General features: G+C 40.3%; 1 protein-coding gene across 4 annotated transcripts in view; it reads left to right on the top strand.

Moving 5' to 3' along the window:
- Positions 1-20,066, top strand: part of LOC111870588 (sodium- and chloride-dependent GABA transporter ine) — a 134,394-nt gene that overhangs the window by 57,226 nt on the left and 57,102 nt on the right. The window contains exon 1 of one of the 4 annotated variants that reach the window (XM_033753904.1): positions 19,540-19,650. The exons of the other annotated variants lie outside the window; for them this stretch is intronic. Coding sequence (XP_033609795.1) covers positions 19,553-19,650 — 98 coding nt within the window. The 5' untranslated portion in view covers positions 19,540-19,552. Of the gene's footprint in view, positions 1-19,539; positions 19,651-20,066 lie in introns of those variants that run through there. 4 annotated transcript variants of the gene reach the window in all.

The raw sequence follows: 20,066 nt of genomic DNA, 5'->3' as shown, positions 1-20,066 counted from the left end.
GTTTTTGGTGTCTCTCTTCGTCTGATGCCTACCCTTTGACCTGTCCAGCAAGGGAGGCCCTGCCAGTAGCTACGCTACCGCTGGTATAGCTCTCAGGGTCCTTGGCATACTCAAACCCCCTCACCACGATAAGGTGGAGACACCAACGAGGGAGTACATAATATTCAGAATTATTCCGGTATTCTAGAAATTAGAAAGCGCAACGTTTCGGAAATCGGATCTGTTTCCGTCCTCAGGTGAGGGGGAGACACTTACTGTGTTGGGTCCCTTAGAAAGGACTAACCTCAATCTCATGACCTCTTCCTCGAATATCCCTTCTGGTGTATTATTTAGAAATAACACTGTCATTCGACGCTATGTAGCCGATACTTCTGACAGTATCATTAAACAAATCGTAAATAAATTCAAAACATTGCATAATTAGTATGTTAAAATTAATGATGTTGCTGTTGACGCCGTGTTAGTTTAAAATGTATGAAACGACAGACACAAAGGCGCGCATCTCGTCCGCCAATTCATAAGCACTCTCTTCTTCAACCCGTCTCTAAAGTGTCATTTTGAAGGGACTTAGTTCACAAGAATAAGTTCAACGACCTAACCAGTTTGATGCACACGAGGTGCGTGTCTCAGTGTACCTCTCCTTTATTAACATTATTAAGTTATGACTGCGTTGGCGTACATAATGCGTCAAGGAACTGATTGCACTAAGTCGCAGTAAAACATGCAGTTAAATTACAAAGACCGGAAAGTTATATTTGAAAGTGTCATTGAATGCCACGTTATTAAAATTCTCTTTGACTCCCCCACACGAGTGTTAAAACACTTTACAAAGTGGGTCATGGTCTAGGCACGGCGGTTTGGCGTCGAGATGGTTCTGGTACGCATTGCACTGCCCACCATGACACCTCCAGATCTGGCACAGCCTGGCTGACAGGCGGGATGTGAGAACACACTCATCTGATCCATCTGACATGGGTTCAATATATCGTGTTTAGAACAACCAACTTGAGGAGTAGGAAATGGTGTAGTGAGATCGCAGACATGTCGCCTTCCTTCGAATGTACGAGATTAATTTAGAAATGGGGAAAACGACTTTCTCCCGACATCGATTCATTTGTTATGAGTCCCGTTGGTTACCTGTCCCCTTCGTTCATTTCGTCATGTACGCCCATATACGTTATACTGCACCCGGGACTTCGTGTAGTTAAGCGATCTGAAACGCAATGCTCTTTATTATTATTATTATTATTATTATTATTATTATTATTATTTATACTACTTAGCGTTGTTGGTTGAGGCACTATGCTACAACCCGGAAGGTCTCGGGTTCAAGTCCCGAAGAGGTCATTGGATTTTTTTCAATTGCCCTAATCCTTCCAGCCGCACTATGGCTCTGGGGTCGAATCAGCCTCTAACAGAAATGAGTGCCAGGAATATTCTTGGAATGTTCTTGGGGGTAAAGGGCGGCCGGCGCTTAGGGCTGACAACCTTGCCGCCATCTCTGAGCCGATTTTCTAGATAATGTGAGACCCTCAACGTCTCACAACCCTATGGGCCTCCACGGCGTGTTACAGGGACACTTTTACTTTACTTTTACTTACTACTACTACTACTACTACTACTATTGTCGCAAGATACAGCGACCAATATACGTAGCCGATTTTGATTGAACTCTGGCAGACTGTTCTAAAGTAAATTTTCTTGGGGCTTTTTTATTTTGGTCTCGCGTGTTTATTTTAAATGCCAGTTGATTTTAGACAAAAAAAAAGTGAAAGGTAAACTTATCCCTGTTTTAATTAATTAGACACCACGCCGTGAAGACGTATGGTGGAGCGAAGCTATAGCTCCACCGTTCTTGATCCCGGCTCCAGATAGAGGTGGGTGGTAAACTTCACGACTCTGCCGCTTTACCCGCGGTACCTACTTGATACTTCACTTTAGGCTATTGGCATATGTATGAGTGTGACCACAGACGGGTTTTGGATTAATGAACGGATTTATTGGACTCTTTGATACAGCGCATGATTACACTTTAGAATTCAATATCACACACGCTAGTGTCCACAGTCACGTCTACATTAACCGTTGCTCGGTAGCGGCTTCCAAAGGCGGGCATCCCCCTTCGTCTGGGTTATCGAACTATCCCCGGCCTCAGGTACCAGCTTCTCACAGGAACAGCTCACAAAAATTGAACCTCGGCAATTCTCTAGCTAACTCACTTACTTAGTTAGTCCCCAACCAACCAACCAACCAACCAACCAACCAACCAACCAACCAACCAACCAACTGACTAACTCATCTCAAATCAACCAACTTAACTCTTTTCAGCTGACTCTCACTAATTTTCCTGCCAATAATATTTCGGCATTAACCGCACAGAAAGCACCATCTTCTGTTGCTATTTACGGGCCGTTGCATAGTAACGGCCGTTGTCTAGTAGTCTTGAGGTGGATGCTTAGCAACACTATAAATGGAATTTTGTGTTTATATTTGAGCAATCGTTTGAGAATTTTTGTGAAACTATATAAGGTGTGCAATATCTATTAAACGAGCGTCATCACATACCGGCTTCATTACGCATAGTTCAAGTCCCACGGTACTTAAAAGCTCCAATACATGTTAAGTCCTGTATTGTCAAATATTCACATGAGAAAAAATATATCTCGAATAAAAGTTGTAGGTATCCATAATGTACATGTTAGCCATATGCCATGTTTTGCACGAAGGTCGCTTGTCTAAATGTAAATATATGACACTAATAGTTGTTAAGTGTTACCTGTGAAAACGGTTGCACAACCGTTGTGCTTTAGTCGCTGTTGGCACGAAGCTGATAAAAAGACTTGGATAGGACACATCAAAATCTTTGCTTAACAATTGAATTTCAATTGTCATACGAAGCTAATGAAGATTTGGAAAGTATCGCATGGAATTAACCGTATCCATGTGATCTTTGCTGAAGACCATATTCATAAATGCAGAAGCATAGGTTTTTATTTCGTGTCCTCAGAACTGAATATGAAATGGCTATAGGTTTGAGACTATGAAGAAAAAGAACAAAGGAGAGAAAGATAATGAAATTAAAATGGAGAAAATAAGCAAAAGAAGCAAAAAATTAATTAAAATGCCAGAAAAAGAAAGGGGAAAACAAACAAAAATTAAATAAAAAAATATGATAAAAAAGAAGGAAGAAAAATAAATAATAACAGAGTTTTCTTTCAGTGGTACTGTTCCCTGTGATGTGACACCGTCTAGGCCACTCGAAGTTCACCGACATTTCAGAGGAACATAGGGCCGAAGAATAAGCCCAACAAGTAAGCAGCAGGAAGGGCGCGACAAGCGGAGCTTCTACCCAGGCCTGCAATGAAGCAGGTTGTCCACGTACGGCCCATTCAGTTTGCTGCTTCTTTGGCATAAGTTGCACCCTGAAGATGGGGACAGAGGTGATTTCTACTGGACTGTGCGGCCGCGTCAGATCCCAGAAGATAGAGGTCTTCGTTGTCAGAGCTGTGAAAACTTAAGATCCAAAAAGAAAGTTCTCTTTAGCTTATGTAACACACAGACAACGGAAAGGAGCGTAGCACCTCCCTTCCTAGACCAAGTTCCAGCCACGGCTGGCTCATACAGGATTGAAGTAGTTGGAGCTGTACCACGATTGGCTATCTGCATCATGTCCTGTCACGATTCCCTCAATATCTACTTTTGTATCACCATCAGCTGTGAGTAACAGCGTCATGTTGTGCAGCACATCAGGAACTAGTTACTGGGTCGATCCTTCTGCGGTATACGAGATTTCTGAATATTCATCTCTGTAGGCCCAGCTTGAGAATTGGAACTTGGAAGGGACTTTAAGGCTATAAAATATTTAAACATGCATCATATATTATTGCTTACCAGAGTGGCCGCGCGGTATAACGCATGAACTGTCTTCGCTCGTTCGAACGCTGGGATCATGGGTTCGAATCCCACTCGAGGCATGGATGTTTGTATGCATTTATTCTGTGTTTCTGTTGTTTGTTTAGGTAGAGGCCTTGCGACGGGCCGGTCACCCGTCCAAGGAGCCCTACTTTATTTGTAAAAAGATTACGGAATATAAGAAGTGGCCAGGGCCCAACAAAGGGCTGTAGAGCCATTGATGAATGAATGAATGAATGAATGAATACTATATTATTAACTGAAATCATACTTGAAATATGCTGCATGTAATTAAGATAGAAGTTTGTAAATAGGCCTGAACGCGATCTTTCAATATTAAACATTTGAAGTGCCCGTTCATTGGTCAACATCCTCAAGACGTAGGCCCATTGAAGAATGAAACTTCGAAATTATAGAACGACTGCAAATGAAAGTACATCGTTGGTACACGTAATTGTTTATATAATCGTACACGCGTGGCTTCCTGTAGATGGAGAGATACAGCACCTCTGTCGGGAAATGAATGCCGCTCAAATAACGTTCATAAAACAACACATGTGCCAAAAATTAAGATAAAAGTAGAGAGGGATGGAGGGCGAGAGGATGACCACTTCCGTTTCGAATGTGTCTCCCATTTCCGCCAGGATATAGTCCATCAAAAGTCACGGCCATGGCTTCCATGCGAAGCTTGTGGGTTTATCAGGCAGGAAAGAGCTTATTGCTCTCAAGCGAATCGCGTAGGGAACCTGCATCACTCGAGCTGAGTGCTGGAGGGGTCAGCACCGTGGGATATACACGCTGCATGGCCGCTAATTGTAGCCTGTGGTTGCAGATGCACATTTCGGTTTCTGCCATGTCGTGATTACTGAGACCTGGGGGGGAGTGGCGACCTCAAAATTCTGCGGAACTATAGTTCATTACATGAATCTGCTTTGTAACTTTCCTGGAAATGAAGTGACTCTCTGAAGGAATATCATATTATGTAAATATTAGATTTTTATTGAATCTCGTGAAATCGGTGCAGTTCTTTGGAACTGGAATGGTTGATTATTTCTCGATTTGAATTGAACATGCAATTTGTTCCAACATAATACCGCTCTTGGCCATGGTCATGATATGAACTTCTGTGTCATGTCGTTTTCACTGGATAATACAGTAACAAAAAAGCTGTACAGCAAAAAGAGGAAATATTTTCTAGTTAGATCAGGGCTGCCAAACTGGCGGCACTTGTGCCACATATGTCCTAGTTTCATACACTCTGCGAGAGTATCTTTTCATTCTCCAAAATATGCCTACACCTTTACCTCCTCTTTAGAAAAACGACGATTCTTATCGAGAAAGCTATCCGAAAAGTCCTCACCAGGTATTCTTTTTAATTTGTTATCTGATCTCACGTGACAGCTGATAAATAACTTCAGCAAAGTGTGGAGCTAGCATTGCTCCAGGATCCTGTAAACTATTGGTATAGTCTAATCTATCAGACCTTCAGACCGTCAATCTTGCAACATTTAACTTATAGAAATGTTTTTTTTTAATTTTAAGGGCCTAATTCTCATTCCTAGAGACGAATTGCGCAGTCGCTTTAGCGACTAGCTACGGGATGGACGACTGAAGTGTCTGATTTCGAGTCCCAGTAGGGTAAAAATTCTGAATTATCGACGTCTTCCAGACCGGCTCTGGGTTCCACCCAACCTCCTATCCAATGGTTACCGGAGGTTCTTTTCCAGGTAGTAAAGCGGCCGGGACGTGAATCTGACCACTCACCTCCAGCCAGTTCAGAGGTCAAGAAAATGTGGATCCATACATCCACTCCCCCATAAGCCTTCATTGCGTAGTGCTTAATTCGTTAAACAAAGAGACAACTTTACTTCACAGCTCTTATCCCTGTACTTGTGGCTTGATAGGTGTTGTAAATACATGGCAAATATCTGAATCGGCATATAAAAATAAATTGTATAAACCTGCCCACGGATAGGCACAATGGGGTCCATGTAGTTTGAAGGTTGGTAACCCTGGGACAGAAAATAAAACACAACTCAATATTTAGGTGTACGGCATCGAGTGTTTTCCATTATTTTAACGGCCAAAGCTATACCGAGAGAGTCAGGATAGCTCAGCCAGTATGTGACTTGCTTATGAGCTGGACGATTGGGGTTCGATTCCCAGTAGCGCAAGATTTTCAAGTACGGCTCTATCTGCTCACCTTCCGGTACAGTGGTACAAGAGACTCTTTTGCCGTCAGCAAGAAATCTGAAGCATGAAGCTTGTTATGACGCTTAATTACACAGATAACTTCACCTTTGAAAGTTGAGTGTATTATTGTTCATGTCATAATTTATATGCTTATATGAGACTGACTAACTGACTGACTGCTAAATTACTGCTGGCCTTCGCCAAAACTTTGTTTCTTGGTTCCGAGACCCACGAATCTCACGACCATGCTTTATATTCTGACGGCTCTTGACAACTTTTTGAGCACACCTCTGTATAATGATTTCTTTGCGAAAGAAAATATAACAACATAATAAGGCGATATAGACCTGTGCTGTGTGTGTATTCCAGTGACTTAAAAAATGGCGTCTTTCAAGGAAGACTCTAGAATGTCATGCAATTCGGCTTTATGTTCCTTTTAATTCCTACAGTCAAAGATTTCACTGTGGAGGCAGTTTGAAATTTTAGGCGATGGTCATTCGATAGAGGAATTCGAACATATATACGTGTCTGTGTGTGAGTGTGTACGCGTGCGTTTGTGTATATGTATATATGTTATGTCGTTTAACATGTGCAAGTTTGTTTGAGCGCAAAATATTTTCTTTCGCATTACGATTATAATGAACTCTCACTATTACCGTATTTACCCTTGTATAGGCCGCACATTTTTTTGCCAAAAATTCAAGAGGAAAACTTAGGTGCGGCTTATATTCGAAATATTCGAAATCACACTTCATTTAAAAAAAATTATATTCATAATTAGTAATACAGGGTGTAATACTCCTGAAATAATATTCCAAGAAAATTATTTTTTCAATAATTTCTGTCTGAAAATTGTGCTGCGGCCTATACACACACGCGGCCTATACATGCGTAAATACGGTATCTTCACTGTTGCGCGCCCAAACGTATATAGTTGGATTAGCCGTCGCCACAACAAAGTGATTATTAACCAATCAATATTTTGCAATTAAATATTTATTTCCTATTACATATTTCGGTCACATACTACCATCATCAAGCAGTGATACAAGAATACGTATAGGGTTATTGAATTTCTCATATACCACGTAGATCCATATTTCGTGCAACACGTCATACTCTATGACCCAGAATTGTGCCTGGAATTAAATATAAGTATTGAAATTAAGTATATAGAAATTATATAAAATATACCTAGAATATATTGGAAAAACATATTATAGAATTATGTTGACTTTGTAATAAAGGTATTGAAAGTATTGAAGATGTATTCAAAGTTATTAAAATTATTAAATTTATTGAAAAATTATAAAAGAATCGTTAACATTATTTACTTATTAACGTCCAAGGGTAAGTGTCAATGTATATGGAAGCTAGTGTTAAGGTACACGTGTTCGTCGATATAAAGTTGTGTCACTTGTGGTCGTTATTATATCGCGTGTTCCTCCTTGCATGGGCGATATACCAGGTATGCACTACACTGTGCTCAGCTCGATGTGGACTTAGCTCGAATTAGATTAGTGACATGTGGAAAAGTGCCTACAAATTGTATGCTTTTAAGTCTAGGCTCGACATATCTTTGCACGGCAAGTACTGCTTCCAAATTGTCCATAACTCCGGGGTTCATTATTAATTTAAATTATTGTAGATTTACTTAGCAGGTAATACCTGTAAAAACACAAAAATACAAAGTAAGAGTTGAGGTCTTCATGACGGTGACTATGAAGAATGCCGTCTTCTGGGATGTGGTGCCCTGTAGTTATTGAGTAAACCGACGTTCCTCCGAAACGTCGGTTAATACAATATCTACACGGCCCCACATCCCAGAATACGCAATTCATCTTAAAAATGAAAATTTGATGAGTTAAGTAAAAAATTCGGAGTTTAATAATAATATTTATATTAGAATTTACAGCAACTTGAACATAGTATACAACTTTGCTAGCGTAAAAGTTCACAGCAAAAACGTTTAAAAATGATTTGCTTATATAAAAAATATTAAACTCTTTCAAACACATATTCAGTTAATAAGGTAAAGAAGGCGTAAAGTGCGTAGTATTCATTGAGTCTGTACATTTCGGTATGTAATCACTGAGGTCGACAAGCTCAAGCGGCCGTATGTAAGGCAGAAGTGATAATCTAGTTCAGTGGTTCCAAAATTTTTTTTTGGCGCCCGCGCCCTTGGTCCTGTAAACTCATCGCCAGTGCCCCCTATCCTGCGTTGCAGTATGAAAGCACTCTCCAGGACAGCGGTTTGCACAACCTACTAGGGAAGATAATATTGTAACNCCCTTGGTTCCATACTACATTTCCAGTGCACTTTGCCCTACCCTGTAAAGAGTTCTTCAGAACAGCGAATTCCACAATCCACGAAGGAAGATAATAACAATACAATAAGACACTGCATTTAGTAACTACTTCACTGTTAGTAAATTCTTAATGCGACGGATGTGCTAGATGAAGTGATACCAGTTTCTCAGTGTCTGGTCTAAAGTCACTTCAATTCTAAATAAGCGAACATCGCTCTCGAAGGAGCCAACCTCCAGCGCCCTCTGCCGCCCCATTGCCTCTTAATCCTCTCTAGATAATTCACCGCCTTCAAAGGGGCTGCACAGCCCACTTTGGAAACCATTGATCTAGCTGATGGTATTCACTTTCGGGAAGGCGGAAGTGAAGAAGGTCGTTTTTCTGATATTTGAACTTCTCGCCGACCCTCACCGTTCAGAATCTAATTTTAGAAAATTGTATAAATTATAAGTAAAAGAAATGTTCCTCTTCTCCCATATATTGGCCATCCTCCCAAGATTGGTTCACGGTCTACTGGCAGAATGCACTCAACAGGCCGTCCATCTTACATTTAAATATACCTGCATACTTATGGCGCAAAGTTTTGAGATTACATCCGCAAAGAGAAATGAACCTACACATACACTATTGTAATTTGTCTCTCTATATTATTTGTCTTGATTTTTCTCTAAAAGTCGAGTGTTCATTCCCTTCGCAGCTTAAATTATAAGTATTAATATTTCTTGGGTATAAGAAATTGGATTTGTGGGCTCAAAGTGAGAAGGATTTCTTGTCTCGTAAGGGAAATTATACGAGTACTTAATAGACTCACTCTTCTTGACATACTTCGGAACAAAAAAAGGCAGTCACGACACACCAGAATACCCTTCTGTAACACACAGTTGCAGTGGCCATAAACACATGTTGGTGACATCTAAGAAAACTTCAGTTGTCGATGTGAGAAGCGCTCAATGCGCTCAATGCGCATTATAAAATGCCTATTCATCTTTTCTTTACGAAGGAAGAAAGAGTTGTGTCTAATGCCAACTAAGATTTATGAGCATCTATTTGAGTTGGCGAATCGCTGCAATGGACTTCTTGTATTCCAAGTAGGAGACAAACATCCTGAGGTTGTGGTGCCATGTCTTACGTCAGCAAGTGTTGCGCTTCTTTACACCATACAGTGACAAATTTACCACCGCAATGACCCAGATCGTGAATTTTATCTGGAGCTCTGTTGCCGTTGATGAGTAGCAAATTGGAATGTACATCAAATTTTAGACTGAGATTTCATTTGGAAACCCTCCTACATACCACACAACCGTGCATATATGGATGAAGATTCTCAGTATATTCTTGAAGGAGACACATTCAAGACACAAACAGATCTCTTAGAGGCAACTGTAATGTCTATTCCTTGTGCCGAGCAAAGCATTTTCCATAGTCGCATTCAGTTTCAAAGATTATTTCTGGAAATGGTGTTCCAAATCATTAACGGGGTTTCAATTATCGGACGTGTAAAAATACATTGAAGGTCGCGAACTGAATTAATTCAAGGTACACGAAAAAAAAAAGTACAAGATTGAAACAAATTTGTAAAGCTTAAACCTTGTTATCTTGTTTGTCAGATCTGTGAAAGTAACTGACGGGCACAACAAGCAACTTAACAATTTTTGTTGTCGCATTCCATCACGTCAGCATATTTCTGAGGGGCTATGGTCGTCTCCGGTTGCTCCTGTTACAATCCAGCATCACTAAAATTCAATCGAAAGTTAATTAACAAAAAACTGAAGTTTTTATACAGATAAACAAAAAAATGAAACGGCTGACGGGTATTTTCATTCATAGGTCTAATCAGATTTTTCTTATCGGACTCTGTTCTTCTCCCAGAAGTATATATATATATTGATATTCTTATTGATGTTATTAGTAGTGTAATTTGTACACTCTTCCAAGTATAATTAGAATGATCAACTCAAGGAGGATGAGGTGGGTAGGGCATGTAGCACGAATTTGGGAGAAGAGGAATGCATAGAGAATATTAGGAGGAAAGCCAGAAAGAAAGACACCAGTAGGGAGAAGAAGGCGTAGGTGCGTGGACAATGTTAAAATGCATCTTAGAAAGATAGGATACAATGGGATTGGATGGATCGGATTGATCTGGCTCAGGATAGGGACCAGTGGAGGGCTCTCTTGTGAGTACGGTAATGATCCTTCGGGTTCCATAAAATGCTGGGAAGTTCCTGAGTTGCTGCATAATTGGCGGCTCCTCAGGGCTCAGCTCCATGAATGAGTGAGTGAATGAATTTGTAGAATATTTAACGACGTTGTATCAGATGCGAAGGGTAAAAGCACAGAATTGAATGGCTTGAGGTAATGGTGATGTGCTATGAATGCGAAGGAGACAGTGTGTATTCTAGAGATGATCAAGACAAAGAAACTCATTTAGTAGACTTACAGACTGGATGCAGCCCAAAATTTCTAGGTGCTGACGTTTCGATTAAAAATCACAAGCTTTATCTCAGATCTGTCATTTCTTATCGTTCTTGTTAATGATTTAAACCAATTTTTATTTATTTACATGCTGACTCGACAGCCCGAAAGCTAATTACAAAGTGAGCACGAGTAAAAAAGAAAAAATACAGAAAAACAAAATACAGACATAAGGCAGTAATAATAGTTTTATTCTTTCTTTATTTACGTGCTGAGGTCAACAGCCACTGTCCAATTACAAAATGAGCACGAACACAAACAACAGTAATAAGACAGCACAGGATAAAACAAACAAAAACAAAAGAAAATGAATCAGTTTAGCCTTTTAACACTCAAACAAGAGTTTCTAAAATGATCTGTAAACTTCAGAGCTGCATTTGCTGTTGAAACACATCTGGATGTAGGGCAGTAGCTACAAGAGCAAATGAATATGCTGAACTTACGCTTCTTCCGAGTAGCAACCCGAAGGCCGACTATTTTGGAGGGGTAACATTTTTTCTTCTCTATGGCTGTACAGACCTTTGGATTTTTCAGTATCTTAATCTTATACACAGTCAGTAGGACTCCTTGGACGAGTGATCAGCCCGTCGGAAGGCCGCTACATGCACACAGGGCAGCGAAAACACAGAATAAACGCACACATATCCATGCTCCGATTGGGATTCGAGCCCACGAACCCAGTGTTTGGGAAGACGAAAACGGTTCATGCTTTAGACCGTGCGGCCACTATTTCCACTGAACGTATTTATTAAGAAAGAAGCATCAAAGTGATGATGCCTGTTATGCAGTGTCAGCAAATGTAATCTATCCAACTAATTATCATAGTGAAATTCCAGACACTGGAAAAATCTGCTGTGGCCGGTCACGGTAGCCGAGCGGTCTAAGGCATGCACTGTCTTCGCTCGCTCGGAAGCCGGGATCGTGGGTTCGAATCCCACTCAGGGCATGGATGTTGGTTTGCGTTTTTCTGTGTTTGTGTACAGGTATAGGCCTTGCGACGAGCCGATCACCCGCCCAAGGAGTTCTATTGTATGTCTAAGATCTAGTAAACCGAAGTGAAACGGAGAGTTTCATGGAGATAGGCCTAGGCCCAAATGAGGGCTGTAGCTCCAATTAAATGAAAAAGGGCTGCAAATTGTCTTTGCATGAGCTCAAGTGCAATAGAACCAGTAATCGTAACAGAGTTCCAAGCAGCAGGAGTATATTCGAGTTAGATGATCAAGGAAAATGTAACATCAGTAGACTGTCTCAGGTGGAAAAGGAAAATGTTGTTGTGCGAATTGCCCCTATTAATTGCAGTGCTTGTCCGGTCTAGAAAACCGAAAATTAACGGCCGTGAAGGTTCGTTGCGCTGACCACGCTTCACCCTCTATCAGCAAAAGTTGACACTATCTTCGTCGACAAGCGGCGATCGCTCGGTCGATAAGGTTCGCTTGCGGACTAAAGCCACGGAGCTTAATTTCAGTGCTTGTGAAAAAAGAAAACCGGCACGATAATAAAAGTGAAGTCTGCAATCAATATGCACACCCAAAATCTTTAATAAAATTTGTTTACAATATAAAGGAATTTCAAAGTCTGTACTGATAATTCAGAACATTGGTCTTCCTGTTAAAAGAGCTGATTATAATTTTACTGAAAGTCTGTTCCATGAAATTTGCCGAACATACGAGTAATTTATATTCACAATCAATATCTGACTGTGGAAGAAAGCAAGCACTATGTGACCTTAATTGCTCGATAGATTTGAAGGTCATCAACAATATGAGGACAGTTGGAGTGATTAATTACTTCACATAAATCATTATAAGTATTAAAAAGCATAGTTCCTAAAACTGGCCCTGAGTTAGGCCTAACTGCACATCAAAGGAAAAGAAAGCACACCAGAATAATTTACACGAGATTGCGTATTTGTTAAATAACTGAGAAACCGGTCTAAATAGCCGGAAGATAATCCGTAGTTACTGAGTTTGTGAAGATGCAATGTCAAAAGCTTCACTAAAATCAAAATAAATGGAGTAAATTCCTCTTGTGAACAGATTAAAGGGCTTACAAAGCCAAGGAAATGAATAAGTTAGTAACAGTAGATTTTGATTTCATAAAACCGTTTGGAAGAGACCAATTTAGATTGTATAAACTGAGAGACTTGGTCGTATATGATAAATTCGAAAACTTTGGAAAAAATATTGAGATTTGCCTTGGGTCTATAATTTCCAACAGAGGAATTTTTTCCCGTAAAAGAGGGACTATAATTGCTTGCTTCCACAAGTGCGAAAAAAAGTATTCCGAGATAGATTGATATTAAAAATAAACTTGAGAACAGACTCAAAACTGGATATACCGTCTAGTCCAACTGTTTTATCGTAGTTGACCGCAGCCGTTTTGTGGCAATATGAATTTTCGAGTTTGAAACAGGAGCTAAGGATAGAACTTTCGTGCACTGATTAATAAAAAGAAAGGTTCCAAGGCGAAAGCTACTATAAACCGATTAAAAATATTTTCATAATGCCTGAACAATATCTCAAGGTTTATTTATTAGAATACTTTCGATTTCATTGTGTATTAAATCAGTATTCGTTTTCCTAAATTAAGGTACATATTTCCATAATTGCTTGGGGCGAAATCTTATATTTTCAGCCACCGATTTGAGCCAACGAAATATATCAGTCTTTATGGTCATTTTAATTAATTTGCGATAAAAAGAAACTTTGTCGTAAAAACAGTCAGTCTCATACTTCTTGTAACGTCTGTAAATATATTTCTTCTTTTTAATGTAAGCTTTTAATTTTCCAGAAACCCAAGAAAGGTATTTATACTCTTTAATGTATCCAGATGGAACAACTAAATCTAATTAAGCTAAATAACAAATTATAATAAAGAGATCTTAAAGGAAAGAATATGAGGATATGTACCGAAATCTCCTGGTGAAATCCTATGGCCACTATAATTATCCTGTGGTTTTTCGAACTTCCAGTCTCTCGAGAAGGACTTCGCCCTTTGGAATTGCTTATTGCAGCGTGGGTTTGCGATTGTCCTCTTGATCGATATTAAAGAAATTACATAGGCTACAAAATCTTTTGAATGTACGAACCCACATTGACCAGTACTGACTGTTTTTAGATTCAGAGCAGGTAGAAATCTTTAGATCTGACTTAATACCAGATTGAGTACTAACATGGAAAAAATACACAGAGGTTAATAAAATTATATATGCAAAAAATATTATATTTTTGTCTGAGAACAAAAATAAGCTACTTAGAACCAGGTCGAAAGCATACATCATATGAAACAAAATTCTTGCAGAAATGAAAATGAATCCTTATATCTTAACGGAATCAGTGGGGTTATATTTTATATGAGCAGATTCTAAAGGGTTCTGACGGTGACGTCTAGCACACAGAATTATGGGTTTTTGGACTTTTCCCATCGTCCGCTATTCTAAAGAATAGAGAACACGACGTTTCGGAAACTGGATCTGCTTCCGTCCTCAGCTGAAGGAGGAAGACACCTACTCAGTTGGGTCCCTTAGAAGAAAGCTAATCTCTATCACATTCGTGTTTTCTGCTTTCTAGAATACCGGAGGATGTAAGAAGTCCAAAAATCAAGTAATTCTGTGTGTATACGAGTATTTTATATGTCTTAGCTTAGCAGATTGGCTCGAGCGGTAACGTTTCTGATTTGTATTCTACAGAGTTCTGGTTCGAATCTCAGCTGGGGCACTGGCTACTATCACTGCGTCTTTTCGTGGTTTTCCTCAATTCCATGAGGAAATGCCGGTATAAAACCTTTGATTAATCAAAGTCACATTGCGACTGACGGTCAGTCGGTCAGTCAGTCTTAGTGTCGAGCACAATCTGGGACTTATGACCAGATATGTATTACTGCTTGACAGTTTCGGCCTTATTTTCGTGGGACGCCCTCTCTGACGAGAGGACGTGTCTGTCTTTTGTCAGTCATTGTCTGCAGTGGTAAGTCATTTGTCATAATTTAAAGGATATTTACAGTTTTTTATATAACCATATACGTACTAACTTGTACTGTTCTCCAAGTATAATTAGAATGATCAAGTCAAGGAGGATGAGGTGCGCAGGTCATGTAGCACGAATGGGGGAGACGAGAAATGCGTATAGGATACTGGTAGGAAAGCCAGAAGGAAAGAGACCGCTGGGAATACCAAGGCATAAGTGGGTGGACAATATTAAAATGGATCTTAGAGAGATAGGATGGGATGGTATGGATTGGATAGATCTGGCTCAGGATAGGGCCCAGTGGAGGGCTCTTATGAACACGGTAATAAACCTTCGGGTTCCATAAAATGCTGGGAAATTCTTGAGTATCTGCAGAATTGGCGGCTCCTCCAGAAGGGCTCAGCTCCATGAGTAAGTAAACCATATACGTACGGAATTTTGAAAGTCATGTGTAAATCGCGAACTGGTGACCATTAATTAGGCTAAGACCTCTCCCCTGTAAAATTTCGGCACGGATACCATACAGAACACTTATTATTGTAGACTTGTTTACAGTTCCGTTGCTTAGAAACGGATTGCATAACACCATTGTTCGACTGTCTCCTGCCGCCGAACACACAGAAAACAGCCTCATCTGTTGTTACGTAACTTAGCAACAGACTACGTGTATTTACCAAGAAGAAGCTGTCCTCGCGGGAACTTGTTTACCAACTCATTGCATAGCAATGGGTGTACATGTAACAATATAATAGAAAAATCTGATTGAATTAGTGATACACGTAGCAAGGTGGCAAGTGTCAGACTGAATATTGTGTGAGCTTCTGGATTACGTCACTGTTAATGTCTAACTACCTACGGAAATAAACTGTGACGTAAACCAGAAAACCAGTCTTAATTTCTACCGCCATGAAAACCTCAGATCTCATCCAAGTGACATATTTATCTGTCTTCATGGTTCTTTATACGCGTGCAAAGTAAAATTTATTGTGCAGGCAAAGCAATGCGCAGTCGTAGCTTGGTTGGCACAATATGAAGATGCGCGCAACAAACACAGCTCCCACTGTGAGCGCTAGGCTACAAGCCAAGTCCCAAGCCTGAAGACGTACATGGAAACAGCGTCTCTGTACTGTGTTAGTGGCATACCAAATAAGTATCTGGAACTACAGTTGACGCGACCTGTTTTTACCAGTTTCGGTTCAAATAGTTCTTCTCAATAGTTTCACTTATGAGTTCAGGCGTCAAATCCCTTGGATGTTTCACATCTGAGATTGTTAGATTATTGTGTCTAGTTACTTATTCAGTTTGATGACTCGATTTCCCTTAATCTACTACTCACTAGTAGTCTCTATCCTGGAAGTACACTCTACCCTGTCAGACGCGTTACCACTGCGCTGGCATACTCGGATACACGTGCTCAGGTACAGTATCGCAGATGGATAGAAGAGCTGTATCGTTGTTGTGATATCCGTTTTATTCAAGGGTGATTTTTTCGCAGGGGGGTAGTTCGTTATTGAAGAATGAAAGAAAGTAGGCGTCCAGAAATTTATTTTTTATTTAAATGGGTCGAGAAGGAGGACTGATACTGCAACATTTTGTTTTGCATGTATTATGACCACAAATTAACGGTATGCGTAAACCAACCTCACTTGCGGGTTTTCACTCTCTGGTATTTTATGACTGTTCGTAAAGAAAAGTTACAAAATGAGCATATTGGCATGATCACATTTCTGCCTGTCTGTTTCTGAACACGTAACAAGTTGAGAACAACTCAATGAATTTTCATTAAATTAGATATTGGAAAGTTCTAGTAATTTGTCCATATTTTTCTATTTCGGTTAAAATTCTATATTTGGCAACAAAGAACATTTTCCATCAAGAGGTACATTTGTTTCTGCTTGAATTTCTAGCGAATTTTCTAAATATTTTCTGAATATACATAGAGAAGAATAAAACATATTTTCTTATAATGCACTTTTCCACAAACTTAGCCTTTTTCGAAATAATTGAATAAAAGTGAATGAAAGTACCGGAATTGCTATATTAGGCGTACCCTTCCCAGAATGCTTTATTCTTTATCAAATGAGAAAATACAAATCACTAATCTTATCTGTTAATCTCCCTCCTACACGAAGTTGCATTCCCGAGTCGGATATTTCGCTTTACACAAACGTTTCTTTCGAGAGCATCGATCTGTCTTTCAGGGGTCCAATACATGTTGCTGTTGTTCCCATTATTTGTCTCTCCCAACAGCACCTCAAGCTCCAGTGAATGCTGTTTCATATGCGGATTCTAAAGGGTTCTGACAATGGAGTATAACACTCAGAATTACTGGGTTTTTGGACTCCTTCCATCGTCCGGTAATCTAGAAAATAGAAAACACAACGTTTCTGAAATTGGATCTGTTTCCTTCCTCAAGTGGGACGAAGACACGTACTCAGTTAGGTCCCTTAGAAAGATTGAGGATAGCTCTTTCTAAGGAACCCAACTGAGTAGGTGTCTTCCCACCAACTTGAGGAAGGAAACAGATCAAATTTCAGGAAAGTCGCATTTTCTACATTCTAGAACATGGGACGTTGGAAAAAGTCCAAAAACCCAGTAATTCTGACTACTTAACCTCTTCTACAAATTGCTTTGGACTACTACGTATATAATACATAGGACGTCTTCCTTTGTTAACCACTCAGAAACATAATTTGTCACGTAGCCCATTCGTTAGGTAGGTTTTCATGCCACTCAAATGTATGTATGATCTGAATAATGTAGTCTTTTGCCATTCAGAAGCTGGAAGTTCCTATCAACAATAATTTTAAAATTGAGTTAGGCTATGGCTGTAGTTCCCCTTTGCCCATATTGCTTTTCTGTCTACAGCATGTGCCAACTGCTATGTCTCCAGGTACTTGCTCAGTTCTTTAAGATACAGTTTGGTATTATCCTCTGAATTATGACGAAGTTCTTAGAAGTGATCCAATTAGATTTCCCGACCTCAATTATATATGCATTTCCATCTCCCGCGTGTTTAGCGTGCCTAGCCAAAACACTGGCATTATTCATTTAACAGCCCGAAGAGGTCAGCCAGTTAACTGAATGGCTTCTGGCAGGAAGGATTATTTTCCCGTTTGTCTTCATATCCCGACAAACTTTTCTGCGAGACATAGCCAGATGCAGATCATAGCGGCAGCGGCAGTCTAAACACAATATGTCTTCGCCCCCTCAAACACTGGGAATGCGGGTTCGAATCTCACTCGAGGCATGAATGTCCGTCCGGGTTTCTTCTGTCCTGTGTAGGTAGCGGCCTTGATACGGCTCATCCCCCGTCCGAAGAGTCCTACACCCTGTATATAAAAATCGTAATTAAAATTCCTTCTGAACGGGGACAAGCCAGAGAACCAAACCCGTCTGCTTTTATCGGTTCTCACGGTCTCTTCGCTTGCAGATTTCTTGTATTTTTTCCTTCTACCCTGAAGATGAAGGCGATACGTTCCTCCGAAACGTCGGTTAACACCACATATACACGGTGCCAAATCCCAGAAGACTGCTTTCTTCAAATTAACTTTTGCTTGAAAAGTTCTCTTATTTCTTTTTTCTCATGACTTTTCCAGCCACTTGATGATGCTTTCCAATCGATCTCTCTTCTGAACTGTGCACTTAACAATAAACCACAGAAAATAACATTTTTATTAAGATATAAATAGAGCGGTACAGCCGGTGTTACTTCAGGATAGCTCGGTCGATATAGCGGCGATTCTGGACTGGAAGGCCTGGTTTCAATTCTCAGTAGGGCAAGAGATTTTTCTCTTCTTCACAACGTCCAGACCGGCACTGAGACGCACTCAGCCTCCTATCCAATGGGAACCGGGTTCTCTTTCCGCCGTGGTAAAGCGGCTATGGCATAATGCTGACTACCCCCCCCCCACCCAGCTCCGAGGTCAAGAATGGTGGAGCTGTAACTCCGCTCCCTCATACGCCTTCACGGCATGGTGCTTAACTAATTAAGTACAGGTACAGCTTTACTTACACCTTCAAGTGCACATGCGTACTTTGATAAATCCACTGAAACATTTCGCACACTATACCCACAAATACTCGAAACACAATTTGGGAAAAGTGCGCTAGCCTATGACGTTTCTTGTGAAGGCATATAATTACGGAAAATATTTGCACCATTTTGACCATACTTAAGGACGGAAGTCCTGGGGTCTTCGGGTGAAAGGTAAAGCTATCCCTGTAACAGACCATGAAGGCCCGTATGGTTGTGAGACGTCGAGGCTCCCACATTTTCTAGACAATCCGCTCACAGATGGCGGTAAGGTTGTGCGCCTTATGCACCGGCCGCCCTTCACCACCAGGAAGATTCCTGGTACTCATTTCTGTTAGTGGGTGAATCGACCCCAGGACCATTGTGCGGCTGGAAATGTTAGGTCAATTGAAAACCCAACGACCTCATCGAGAATCGAACCCGTGATCTTGAGGCTTGTAGCAACCAACTATGCTACCGCGTGCCCCCCGTAGAGTCGTCGGATAGTCTGTGTAATGTTTGTGAGTTGCACGCAAATTAAGCATTCTGGCGCCCCAAGACGTAATCGCGTACGTACGAACTATAATTTGTTGAGTTGGCGTGATTTGAATGCAATTTGCGAGTAGTTTGTGTGTCGATATCTCCCGTCAGTAGCTGCACTCAGTTCTGCTTTATCGCAGCAAGTAAAATGGAATCTGAAAAGACAGAATTTCGTAAGCAATATTTGTGGTATTTTCTTCATAGAGCTGCTAATCACCAAAGGTGCTTCACCTCCGCAAGTTCATCGTGAGTATTACTGTACTAGTCGGATTTAATGAAGATATCATTTTAACACATAAATATTTTTTTCGTTCCTTTGACTTTGCATACGTCAGCTTGTCAGCCTCTGAAGCAACAAAATGGTGGTCATGTGACTCAGGTTTAAGGGTGTATTTATTTAAAACTCCATTCCTTCGAAAGAATTCTTGCTTGTGTGTATTTTTACTTTATCATCAACATCATCACCACCACCATCATCATGAACTATGCAATATTACGTGTAATTGTTTATTCCTAAAACTGTTAAAATAATAAAGCTATCACTGTAACAGGTCATGAATGCTCATAGAGCTGTGAGGCGTCGAGACTCCCACATTTTGTATACAGTCGACTCATAGATGGCGGCAATGATGACAGCTTTACTCGACGGCCTCTCTTTACCC

The sequence above is a fragment of the Cryptotermes secundus genome, unplaced genomic scaffold (assembly GCF_002891405.2).
Source record: "Cryptotermes secundus unplaced genomic scaffold, Csec_1.0 scaffold248, whole genome shotgun sequence".
Classification (NCBI taxonomy): domain Eukaryota; kingdom Metazoa; phylum Arthropoda; class Insecta; order Blattodea; family Kalotermitidae; genus Cryptotermes; species Cryptotermes secundus.
Note: the sequence above shows the minus strand (reverse complement) of the source record. Positions and strands in the feature narration are given on the sequence as shown.